The sequence below is a fragment of the Manis javanica genome, chromosome 5 (genome assembly GCF_040802235.1).
Source record: "Manis javanica isolate MJ-LG chromosome 5, MJ_LKY, whole genome shotgun sequence".
NCBI classification, from domain to species: domain Eukaryota; kingdom Metazoa; phylum Chordata; class Mammalia; order Pholidota; family Manidae; genus Manis; species Manis javanica.
In genome coordinates, this window is record NC_133160.1 from 156977154 (window position 1) to 156990600 (window position 13447).

General features: G+C 35.7%; 1 protein-coding gene across 1 annotated transcript in view; it reads left to right on the forward strand.

Moving 5' to 3' along the window:
- The window catches only part of ADGRA3 (adhesion G protein-coupled receptor A3), a 119371-nt gene that overhangs the window by 70153 nt on the left and 35771 nt on the right, over positions 1-13447 (forward strand). Inside the window, exons 9-10 of the mRNA XM_036994771.2 lie at positions 1546-1747; positions 2608-2763. Of these exons, the coding sequence (XP_036850666.2) occupies positions 1546-1747; positions 2608-2763 (358 nt within the window). The remainder of the gene's footprint in view (positions 1-1545; positions 1748-2607; positions 2764-13447) is intronic.

Sequence of the window (13447 nt, forward strand, 5' to 3'; positions counted from 1 at the left end):
TATTGCCAATGGAGTCTCTTATGTTAACTGCTAATCTTTAGGATTCATGTTGTATACATTAAAGCAAAACTGATTCAATTTATTAATTTTGTTATATTCAATATCTTTTATTAAATCATAATATGGTATTTTCTGTTTATGATGGATTTTCTATTTTTATTCTTGGTTTTTGAGTATTTTGCATTTTTAAAAATAGAAGAATCTAATTACTTAGTTGATTAATGAATTATTTATCTTTTGACACTCCTTAAGAATAGTATACATTTAAATTTTCAGTGCATTAATAAGATTTAGTTTAGTGTGGCTTGATCTACTTAATGCAGTTTTTTTGTGATGAATTTTATTTTGGTGTGACTGATAATATTATTTAGCCATTCCTATGTTATAGGTCACTTGTAACTTTTATTAAATAATGTTCAGTTTTATTGCCAGTTTTGGAAAAGTGAGGCTCAGATAACGAACATTTCTCCCAATGCCATCAGTGATGATCCATGACAACAAATTTGTGTGTCACTTGCATAAGGAATGACTTCACCCAGAAAAATTCAGTTGTGTACTGTGTTGGAGGTCTTTAAGACCACCCATAGCTGCAGAAATTTGCCAGAACTCCCAGAATTCAGCATATTACTGTAGTCCTAGCTAAGATATATTATAGTGATCTAGTAAGCTACACTGCTGGATCCAAAGGGAAAAAAGACACCGGTGGATTCTGGAGTAATCCATGTGCAGGCTTCTTCATGCTGTCTTCCTCCCAGGAGTGTCTCAAAAAGCCTGCTCTTCCTCCAGCCATGAAAAGGCAGCAGCCTCTATGCAGTGTTCTGTCCAGGGAAGCCCTCTGGAAACTCAGCACTCAAAGTTCTTATTGCTGATCATGTGGGCACCCTCTGCATAGCACATACCACAATTTCAGACTCCCAGGAAGAGAGCAGGGGTTCAGCATACCCATATTACTTGCCCAAACAGGCTGGGCACAGTGAACAACACTTACCAGTTAACTGTTCATGGGAATTTCCAAGTCCCAAATTCCTCAGTGCCACTGAAGGGTCAATACTGCCCCAGGCTTTTCTAAGGGCAGGAGTCCCAGACCTGCCATGGTGACTCTTTTCTGCACATACACTAACTCTACTTCTCCAAAGGGCCAGATTTCTATTTGTATTGGACAAGATTCTTACCTTCTAAACCTAATGGCTATATAAGCCAACAACATTACAATAGTAACTAAAAAGAAATGCACAACCATTTGCTGCAGCATTTTTCTTTTTTACTGGATTAGATAGAATTTCCTTTTTTGTATGTTTATAGCAATATTTGGAATATTTTAGGAAAATACTCTGTTATGGTATTAAAATATACTTGGCTGATGATTTTAAATGTTTAATCCATGTTAACCCTTTTAGAAAAAAAATTTAGTCTTTATTCTTAAAGGAGTTTTGTTTGTTTATTTTTTCTGTGATAACACACGACATTCTAATACTTGATTTTCCTCTGCTGTTACTTGTGTTGCCATAGGTTTTTCTTAATGCTCTTTGGTCTTCATCTTCCTAGATGGCCCAGAACGTTGGCAGGCATCACTGCATATTTGCAGTGTACGCGGAATACTCATGGCAGTGGGATCTACCCCGGAAACCCCCCGGATGAGAGAAAGGCTTGGCGCAGATGTAACAGAGGCGGCTTCTGGGCGGATGATGATTATTCTCGCTGCCAGTATGCAAACGATGTCACTAGAGTTCTTTATATGTTTAATCAGGTAAGTAAAATGCCTTCAGATTTGCTGAGGTTGTTAATAAAACATGGTATTCAAATCAAACCTATAAAAATAATTTTTTTAAAATACCAGTAAAGCATAAAGATCTGGCATTTTTACTTCAGTTGATTGATCTGTCCTTGGGATGGGCCCTGTGGCCTCACCTGGTGTTAAGGCGCTGTGTGGCATCATGTGTCCTTTCCAGTCACTCTCTGATTTTGTGCCTTTGTTTGAATACGTCTGTCCTCTGTATCCACCAGATAAAATCTCAGCCATCCTTCAAGTCCATCTGGGAAGCCATCTCTTTCCTTTTATGATCCCTTTGTCATACTTGCACTACCCATATGCCTTTTCTTATCTTTGCTCCTTTTTGCAAGATGCAGATTATAAGCAGCTGAAAGAAAGTTGGTTTCTGCGTTACACATTTCCTTACGCTCCTTGGCAACTGGTATACCCTTTCTGTAATGGCTGGTGCTGAGTTGCGTTTAAGTCAGTAAATAAACATTACTGCCAGTGCATGATAGTACAGATAAGTTCTAAATAAGTGGTTCATATTCCCAGGAATACTCAGGAAAAGTCTTTACTAAGCAGTTGAAATTTGGTATGTGTAGAGTTTGTATAATCAGAGAGAACAAGATGGTGCAACTTGTCTACCGTGTGTATCTTTATGTCTTATTTAATATATTTCATTCCAAATTTTAAAAATTTCCTCCAGGTTAGTTACCATTACAATACTAGTTTTCTCAGGTTTCATAAAGCCTTTTAAGGTGATAAATGAGAAGGAGTTTGAATTCATTGCCAAGTTTTGAAATGCAAAAATAAAATGTCAAAATTTTATTGATGATTTTGCCTCTTTAATATAGATGCCCCTCAATCTTACCAATGCTGTGGCCACAGCCCGACAGTTACTGGCTTACACAGTGGAAGCGGCCAACTTTTCTGACAAGATGGATGTTATATTTGTGGCTGAAATGATAGAAAAATTTGGAAGATTTACCAAAGAGGAAAAATCGAAAGAGGTATTTTTCTAGTTCAGATTTGTGGCATATAGTATGTCAACAAATAGAGTTGAAGCTATGTTTTTAAAGCATATTTATGTTGGCTATATTTGAACCTAATGCACTTTTAAATTCCAAAATTGTTGGAAAACTTACATGTTCATCCATTATTGTGAACTCCTGTTGAAAGGAGTAAAAGTGAACTGTCCGTCCTTGGAAATTAAGGCACTAGATTTCTAGTTCCATGCAGTTGTGGTCAGAGAAGATACTTGGTGTAATTTCAGTCTTTGTGAATTTGCCTAGACTTGTTTTGTGGCTTAACGTTACGGTCTCTCTTAGAAAATGTTCCATGTGTGCTTGAAAAGAATGTGTATTCTGCTGCTGGATAGAATATTCTGTCTATGTCTTTTAGGTCCATTTCATCAGTAATGCTGTTCAAATCCATTGTTTCTTTATTGATTCTTGCCTGGATATCTACCCATTGTAGAGAGTCAGGTATTAAAGTCCCCAACTATTACTGTATTTCTACTTATTTCTCATTTTAGCTCTGTTAGGTTTTGCTTTTATATATTTAGGTGTTCCAAAGTTGGGTGCATAAATATATAAAACTTTTCTATCTTCTTGATATATTGACCCCTTTATCATTATATAATGACCCTTGTCCCTTTTTTTCACTTTTTAGCTTAAAGGCTATTTTGTCTGATATAAGTATAGTTACCCCTGCTTATCTGTTTGAAATACCTTTTTCTGTCCCTTCTCTATCAGTCTATGTGTCTTTAAGGCTAAAGTGAGTGCCTTGTTTATGCAGAGTATTTGTGGATATTGTATTTTTTTTTTAACCCATCCAGTGTCTTTCAATTGGAGAATTTGAAGTAATAATTGATGGGTCAGGACCTACTGCTGCCATTTTTTAAATTGTGTTTTGGTTGTTTTGTTGATCTTTTGATCTGTTCCTTATTTCTTATCCTGCTGTCAGTTTCTGTGTCTTTGGATATCAGTATGGTTTGATTTCTTCATTATGTTCTTTTGTGTAATTACTACAGGATTTTTCTTTGTGCTTATAGAGAGGCTTATATAATGTATCTTAAACTCAGAACACCCACTTTTAAACTGATAACAACTTCAATCTAACTCCTAAACTATATACTTTTACTTCTCCTCCCCCTTACATTTTCAGTTACTGCAATTACCAGTTACATGTTTTTTATAGTTTGTGACTAATAAGATTACTGTCTAGTTATGCTTATTTTTTACTACATTCTTTCTTTTTTATTTAAAAATAAAGTTTTAAGTGAATTATGCACTACTATAACCATATTGCAGAATTTAATGATGACTGAATATATATATTATATATATATATATATAAAATATATATATATATATATATATATAAAACATCACCAGTGAGATTTATACTACCTTCCAATGTTTTTATGATGTTAGTCAACTTCTTTTACTTCAACTCAAAGAACTCCCTTCACTTAGCTTTTCTTATAAGGCAGATCTGGTAGAAATGAACTCCCTCAGCTTGTTGGTTCAGAAAATGCCTTAATCCTTCCTTCATTTCTGGAGGACAGCTTTACCAAGTATAGAATTCTTAGTTCACAGTTACTTTCTTTCAATATTTTGAATATATCATCCTGTTTCTCCTGGCCTGAAAAGTTTCTGGTTGAGAAATCCATTGACAGTCTTCCCTTGTACGCAACTGCTCTTAAAATTCTTGCCTTGACTTTTGGCAATTTAATTATGTGTCTCAGCATAGCCCTGTTCAGGTTTAACCTATCGGGGTCCTTTGGGTTCATGTGTCTGGATGTCCGTTTCTCTCCCTTGGTTCAGGACATTTTCAGTTATTACTGCTTTAAATGTACTTTCCCTTTCTCTTTTCCATCTGAAATTACTATAATGTGAATATCATTTCTTTCCATTGTGCTCTATAATTCCCATAGGTTTTCTGAACTGTGTTTTGTTCTTTTTTCTTTTTGTTCCTCTGACCCGGTAATTTCCAGTGTTCTGTCCTCCTGGTCACTGTTTCTTTCTTCTGCATGATCTAGTCTACTTCTGAAATTTTCTATTCACTTCTTCAGTTACTGTGTTTTTCAACTCCAGGATTTTTTTTTTTTTTTTTTAGTGGTTGCTATATCCTTGTCAAACTTTACATTGTGTTCATGCATTGTTGTCCTAATTTTTTTTAGTTGTCTATGTTTTCTTGTAGTTCACTAAACTTCCTTAAGAGGATTATTTTGAATTCTTTGACAGTTCATAGATCTCTTTTTCTCTAAGGTCAACAATTGAAGCTCTATTAATTTCCTTTTGTGGGTCATACTTATCTGTGTTTTTTTGTGTAATCTTTGATTGCTTATGTTGGTATGTGTGCATTTGAGTAATTGGGCTCCTCTTCCAGACTTTACAATTTTGCTTTTTCTAACCAGTTAAATCAGTGTGAATTTCTTGGGTGTGTCTGCTGTAATGTCCTTGGGTAGGTAAATATTTAAATATGATAATGCTTGTCAATGTGATATCCTTTAGAGGAAAACAGTGACAACCATAGTTTCAGAATGAATGAGCAGCAAATGGAGTGTTGAATAAGGTTTTATTTATAACTTCTTAATAACTTTTTAAACTTAATAGCATTTTAAACAAAGTTTTGAGCTATGTGAGGACTTTATATATGCTATTTCTTTTGTGATACAATCACTTACACAAAAATGAATTTTAGAGGTAGAAGTAACCTAGGTCATCTCTAATCTGAAGCCCAAAGAAAATGAAATGATTTCTCTAAGGTTATGCAGCTTGATTAAGGTAGGGCTTAAAATAGAATCCGAGAACCCTGTCTGTCTAATCCAAAAGTTTCCTGGTGTATCACATTTACTTTCTAGTATAATGTTTTCCTGCCATGGTATTCCAAAAGTACTCAATATACATTTGTTGGGGAAATACTGGTCTAAACAAAGACCAACATGTAGAACATTTCTTTATGTAGAACATTTCTTTATGTTGAACATCTCAGATTCATCAATATGCTAAAAGGCAGTAATATGCCTTTTTCACTAAATCATTTAATCCAGGAAATTTTTCTTTCTGGTAGAATATCTATTAATGTCTTTGGTGATAAGTTGTGAAACTGCAGCCTTACTACTTTAGGTACTTTACTTGATATGATGTTGTTATGAAAGGAAGGAAAATAATTATATATATAGAAATTGGACTCAATTCAACTAGCCGCTTGATAATGAGGTAACATCAGAGTGTTATCTAGACTTCAGACCATAGTTTTCCAATGAACTATCTTGCTGCTTGCTCGTGACTCTGGGCCAGCACCTGCTTCCTGTGGTAAATTTTCATAGCTTTGGGAGAAGCTCTCTGGATTACAACTCTGTTAGTACTTCTCGTCATTGTTAATTATAATCACAGGTTAGGTGCCACCAGATTAGAAGTCATTCATGGAAGTGGGATCATTTGAGTCCCTAGACTAATTGGAATGACATTGGAATGTGGACACTGACAAAGATTTTGCCATAATACACATATTTGTTCCCATGCTGCCCTGTTTTGATGTGAGAGACGTTTGTGCACTTCTCAACTCATGAAGAGCAGTTTGGTGCCCAGAGGTGTATATGTCACTGTTTTTGCCAGTATGTGGAATGAACAGTCTGCCACTTTGGTATATTCTAGGTGGAGTCATCTTGTTGAGGACTGGAAGTAGATCTTGTTTCATGAGTTACTAATCATCTACAAACCCTTTCTTTTCTTTTTAAAATGGGGGTGATACTTCTCCTATTTAGCTTGCAAAGTTCATGTGCACAAGTGAGAATATATAGGTGAAGCTATTTTTCAGAATCGTTACAAAGCCTGGGATATACTTATAATCTCATAAGTTAAGGGGGTCCTCAAAAGAAAATCACTGGAGTGCTTTACTTACTTATCTGAAAACTTAGTTTAGGGGAGATGGCTCTCACTTTCACTGGTTGATATAGTAGGTAAAGTTTGAATTATTTTTTGGGAACAAATGATCGCAAATTATTAAGTATAAGTAGGAGTAACAGAAAGAATATTCAGGATTGAATAATTGATGTTTAAATGTAATATTACCCATGATGCAGTGGCAGATATTCTTTATGATTGTTTGGAAAGGTAAGCCATGGGCCATAGCTTTCACCATTTATTAGTAAGGTAAAAGAAAATCATGAGGTTTAAGGGCTTCTTTTTAAGTTAAATTTTATAATTTTAATTACCACAAACTGTGCTAAGATATTCTAAAATGTGTATTGCTTATTTGGAACATAATTGAATTGATTTTTGTCTTGTGTCCAAAAAGTTACCCTGCTATGAATAATTCATAACCAAAATATTGTGAGGCAATTGCTTTTTAACCTGTTATTGAATTCGGCCAACACAAACTGGTAGTCTGTTTTCTTAGGATGGGTACTAAAAGCTATCAAACTGCTAGATCTAAATGGCATATTTAGTGGGGTCCTTTTAAAACAGATGAAGATCGACTGTTAGGCAATTTAAGTGTCTGTTCCATATTTATGATAGTGAATGAAAACACTATGAAAACAATGTGTATATATATATATATATATATATATATCCATTTCAGAAAATGAGAAAGATTTGGTAATGGGTTATATTCCCCTTAAGTGCTCTAATTTTAAATACGCGAGTGAATTCAACTCCACCTACACCTTAACACTTATTTACTATAAAGTTCATTTGGCATGTTTGTATGTACATATTTTTTAAAAAGTAAAGTTCTTTATTCATTAAAAAATATAATCACTTCTCTATTGAAAGTTAAGTTTCTTTTTTATTTTCAGTATTTGTATTTTTTTTTTCTGGATCATAGTTCTTAGACTTTACTGTATTGTTAAGCTTGTCAAAGACCCTAGCTTCTAGCTTTGTAATCCTTTCTAGAACATTGTTTCTCAAACTTGAATGAACCTCAGAATCACCCAGAATTTAAATCACCTTTTGTTAAAAGGTTGGTGAGCCCCACTGCCCAGGTTTCTGATTTAGGAGGTCTATGGTGGAGTCTGAAAATTTGCATTTCTACTAAGTTCCAGATGACACTGGCAGGCTTTGAGAACCACTGTAGTACCTTTATTTTCTATCCTAATCTTTAAAAACTTTTTCTTTGGGTTTGACTTTTCAAAAACTTTTCAGAAACATTTTTTTTTAACTGGAAAATTTCAAAGTATAGGACAGAAAATGTTTTCCTTAATAACTATGTTATACTTTTCTCTAAGATTCAATGATTTCCAATATTTAATGATCTTGTTTCATCTGTCCTATCAATTTGTTTCCTTTGTCCTCCATACCCCCTTTCTTTCCTTTTCTCTTCCTCTCTGTTTTTTCCTCTTTATCAATGAGGGACCATTAAATAGAAAATTCTAGATGTCATATTTCATCCATACTTTTCTAAAATATAAGGAATTTTTAAATAGAACAAGGATACTCTTATTATGTCACCCAAATGAACTCTCAGCCCTTAATTCATTAAATATCTAATCCGTGCTCAATTTTCCTTATGGCTTTTTAAAAATATGGACCTTGTATCTGGTTACATTTTGGAATTCATGCATGTAACTTTGCAGTTACAGTTTGGTAGGATATTCTAGGCAGGCAGTTATGTCGCCAGCAATTAATAGTTGTATTATCTGTTGCTAAATAAAATATATCCTTTTTTTCCCTGGTTATGTATTGGTGAGGACCTCTAGAAAGAAGTTGACTAATATCGGTGATGATTCTTAATGAATATGGTCTAATGTGTCATTAAGTGTGGTGTTTGTTTGCTTCTGCCAAGTGCCTAGGGGCAATACTACAGGGTCAATGAGTCGCTTTGAAATTTATTCTTTGTTTGAGATTTTTCAGACCATAGAAGCTTGGTGAAGGCTGACCTCAGTCCTGTGTGATGGTCAGCTTGTGTTTACAAATTGTCAGGGAGAGAGATTTCTGCCTCCTGCCTTGTGCCAAGGCCACCATGAAAGTTTCAGGTTTCCTTGTCATCCCCTTCCTTCCATGAGGCTCATTTAGCGCTAGTCTGCCCTGACCCTGAAAGTGTCCCCTTTGGGTTACTGGCCTTAGGCAGTGTTTGTTTCCCTATTAGGCCTGTGTCAGTGGGGCCTAGCCCTGTGTGGGAGTCAAATCATAGTCCGCTGTCATCAGAATTCAACTCCGAGCTCCCTGACTTCTTGCTGTTTGTAGCTTCTGGGGGAAGCGTATTCTCAGCCCAGTGAATAAACCAGTGAAACTGGTGAAGCCAAAATCAGCCATGGAAAAGCTAGCCTGGGAGAAACCTTTTCTGTGCCCACAAGAGCCCTGGCTGGGTTCACCGCCCAGCCGCTGCTCTCGCTGCCCTGCCCACACTCACCTCTCCCAGAGCCCCTCCAGGGATTTGGGGGGCATTCCGCCTGGTGACTGACAGGAGATAACAGCTTCTCTCCGCCCCTCATCTCGTAGGCTGTAGGGAACATCAGTATATGTAAAAGCCAGGCGAGGAATCCTGGAAATTTTGCACTTTTACCCCACATTGTTATTTTGCTATTGCCTCTGGAGGGTCTGTTTTCTAAACTGGTCAGTAGAGCATTTTTTTTTTTCCCTTCGATTTTTTCACTTTTAGCAGGAGAATCATCGGGTGGTATTAGTCCCTCATACTTCCAGAAAGGGAGATGCACACACACTGTTGTCATCAGAAAAGACAAAGTCTGCTGCCTTTGGGAGAATTGGAGGATTCTTAGAAGTTAATTTTTTCCCTTTGTCCTGATGGTGTGGCTGAGGGTGTTGCCCATTCAGTTCTGCTTCTCTTGAGGAATGTTCCCCACATTTTCCCATAATTTGTTATAAAAGCAACAGTGTCTACCTGGAGGAAATGTTCTCCCTTCTGCTGATAATTGTAAAATTGTCTCCATTGCCTTGATTGGAAACACACCCAGCGTCAGTGTTTCCCACGTGACCGCAGCTCTGCCATTGATGTGTATTTTTGTCCCTCTTTCTTCTCTTAAGGCTGTATTTCCTACTCTTCATTTATGTTTTCTTATTTAAAAAGAATTATCTTCCTAATTTTGTTATACTACCTCAAATCCTTTCTGTAGGTAAATGGAGAGTAAATGGAGCATTTATTCCATACAGCAGTGTTCTCGGCCGTCTCCCCTCTCTTCCCCTGCACCCCCAGAGGAGGCTGAGGATCAGCGCTCTTTTGGCTGCTATACCACAATCAGACCAGAGCTTTACTCTTTGCTGTAGGTCCTGATGATTGTCACAGTGAGACCTCTTACTGAATACTGACTGCTTATTAACCAAGCAAACTGAGAAACCGACAGTGGGATCCCAAGGCACTCAGGACCCTGACGCTAAGAGTGACATAAATAACGCTTTTCAAATTTGACTTTCACAATTCCTTCATTAAATGTAATCAGGGTGATGACATACTTTCAGATAGGTATGGTCTCAATATTATATGTAATTTGTAATTAGGAAAATCATGAGAACTACTTGCACTTAAATAATACCACCAGCTGCTATCATTATTATTCTCATCATCTAGCCCAGTTCCTGACACATGTCAGTTCCTGTACTTCCCATTTCCATCTTAATTGTCCCCCAAAAAACTGTCAGCTTACTGGCCCATCCCACAAGAGTCTGCAATTCTTGATTCTGTGTTATTACAATTGACAAGGGTACCCCCTGCTGCTTAAAAATACAAGTATGGGAAAGGCTTAGGTCCCTTGGATTTTTTCAAAAGCCACATGAATTGTTTACTGAAGATGTTTGTCTTCTTTTTGTTTTGTTTTGTTGTTTTCCTTAACATACTATGGAATGAGACGTTCTGAACACTTATCACAGGGTTCCTGGTCTCATTTTACAAATGAGCAGAATGAGTCTTGGAGAGGCTAAATAATTTGCTCATGGACATTTAATTTATAAGTGACAGCTGAAATCTTAACTCAGGAGTATTTAAGCCACGTAAATACTCTGTCTTCAGTACTCCTACTACATTAAAATTAAATATAAGGTTTAATTAAAAGTAAACAAATATCTGTATTTCATATACTAATGTGAGAAATTTGTGGAATTTACTTATGATTTTGATCTGATTTTGATCAGAATTCCAAACGTAGATATTGAGAACATAAAATATCCTGTCTCTTACAACAGATGACATTTAACGCTTCCATTGTTATTAATGTGACATTTTCATTTCTTTACCCTTTTGGATAAAGTGCGTCCTGATGTGTTTTCATCTGATCCCCACCGTTTAGTGTGACAGGTGGACCAGCAGGTGCCTGATGCCTTCTGACCCTTTTGTGGCTGGAATGGCCTTCAGGGAATGAGGTCAAGGAGAAATACAATGGTTTCTAATGCTGGTTGCAGTTTTTAAACTGTCTTTTCAGTGTCATGTATCAGGAGTACTTTTTTTAATACTTTTTTTCATGCACTGTTATCCCTTCTTGTGTTGTTTTGTGCCACTGTGCCAGATTCAAAACTACTTCTGTAACCACACTTTGGAAGCAATATAGCATTTTATGATTGCCTGCTCTAGGGAATATTTTGGCAACAAATCCCTTTCTCTAGTTCTTAGCCATTTGGAATGAAATACTGAGAAAAATAGCTTGTTTTCAGTAAGGCAATCAGTCTTGTTAGCTCTGTACCTTCTTAGAAATATCTCTTCTTTACAATTTTTAACATACTTTACATTCTATTACTGACATGACCTAGTGGGCCGTAACAATAGTTCTTTGCTCATGTAATAATCATAGTTTTCCAGTAGAAATGATGTATCCATCAGGTCTTGTGCTGTGGGTCTTCATGAAATACATACATGTAAAACTTAAAAAAAAAATATGAAACAAGTTGAATTGTAATTGTGCTGATTCTTAAATACCTCATATGTTTCAGTAGTGCCTTCATGTAGAATCAGTGTTTTCCTATATTTTATCTTTTCAGTTTTTGCAGCCAATGGGAACTTCTTTTCTGATAGTTACAGAGCATATTTTAGCATGCCATCTCTTTGACCTACTTATTTTTGTATAAGAATTTGAAACAACAATAGATGAGAATAATAGACAACAACTTAGCTCAATTATTCTAGCCACTCTGAATTCCTAGTAAGAGGTTACAATTATTGTTCCCATTGCTGCATAAATGGGTAATTGACATATTTAGTAATTGACATGTCAGGGTTTGCCACCTTTCTTTATGACTCTAGAAGTAAGGTCTTATGTTAGAATGAAATTCACCCCCAAAGCTGTTATTAGGAATATACATTAGGATGCTGATTTTCCATGAATTGTGTAAAATGTATGGGTTTGGAATTCTGTAAAGCTTGATTATGGACTCTTCCTAATTCTCTATCACTTGACTTATTAATATTTTGGATTTGGGGAAAACACCCCTTGAGAATGTCTGAGTCCATTAAAATGGGGTGTTTGGATTTAATTCTGTTGCTCTCCATCATATATTACTGTTTGTTTCCTTCATTGCAGTTATCACAACCTGGTCACTTTTAAAAGATGTATTTACTTGCTTGTCTGATACTCTCTTCACTAGGTTATAAGCCCCCAAAGAAATCTTGCATGTTTCTTTATAACTGCTCTATTTCCATTACTTGCAACAGTGTCTGGCTCACCTTGGTAATCAATAAATATTTAGTCAGTGAGTAAATGAATACCTTATAGCTACTGGCCTTTATATCAGGAGTTATTCTAGTGAATGAGGGTTTAAAAATAAGACACTGTGTTGTCCTTGCCCTTGAGATGTGTTTACATTGGAAACAAAATAAGGAAGGAATTGTGATACACGGTGTTAAGGGCAGCATGAGGTCAGTAAACTGCATTTTTAATTGGTTGAAGTGGTGAGGCTTAAGGCAGTATTGTTGCATGCATTAGTCCTATTTATATAGGAACAGACTTTACAAATGCTCCTTTCTTTAAAAAACTTATCTTCTCATTTTTTTTATTAAGGAATAATTGACATATGAAATTATACTAGTTTCAGATATACAACATTACGATTTGGTGTTTATATATTTTGTAATGATCACCACAGTAGGTCTCATTAACGGTGGTCACCATACAGTTACAAAATTTGTTTTTCTTGTCATGAGAACTTTTAAGATGTATTCTTTTAGCGACTTTTGAATTTGCAACCCACCATTATTAGCTATAGTGACTATGCTGTACATTCCCCATAACTTACTTTATAACCAAAGTTCATACCTTTTGACAGCCCTTCACCCATTTCACACACTCCCTGTATCTGACAACCACCAGTCTGTTCTCTTGGTTATTATGTTTTTGATTTTAGATTCCATATGTAAGTGAGATTCCACATAATAAGTGAGATCTTTATTTGCCTGGCTTATTTCAGTTACCATAATGCCCTCGAGTTCCATCCATGTTATCACAAATAGCAAGATTTCCTTTTTTTATGAGTCATTATATTGCATTGCATATAGATGTATATGTGTATATATGCCACATCTTTATTCATCCATCAGTGAACACTTAGATTGCTTCCATGTCTTTGTTATTGTAAATAATATGTCTGGAAACATGAGGATGCACATATCTTTTTGAGTTAGTATTTTCATTTTATTCAGATATGTACCCCAAAGTGGAATTGCTGGATCATATGGTAGTTCTATTTTTAACTGAGGAACTGACATACTGTTTTCCATGTGTCTGCACCAATTTGCATTCCCACC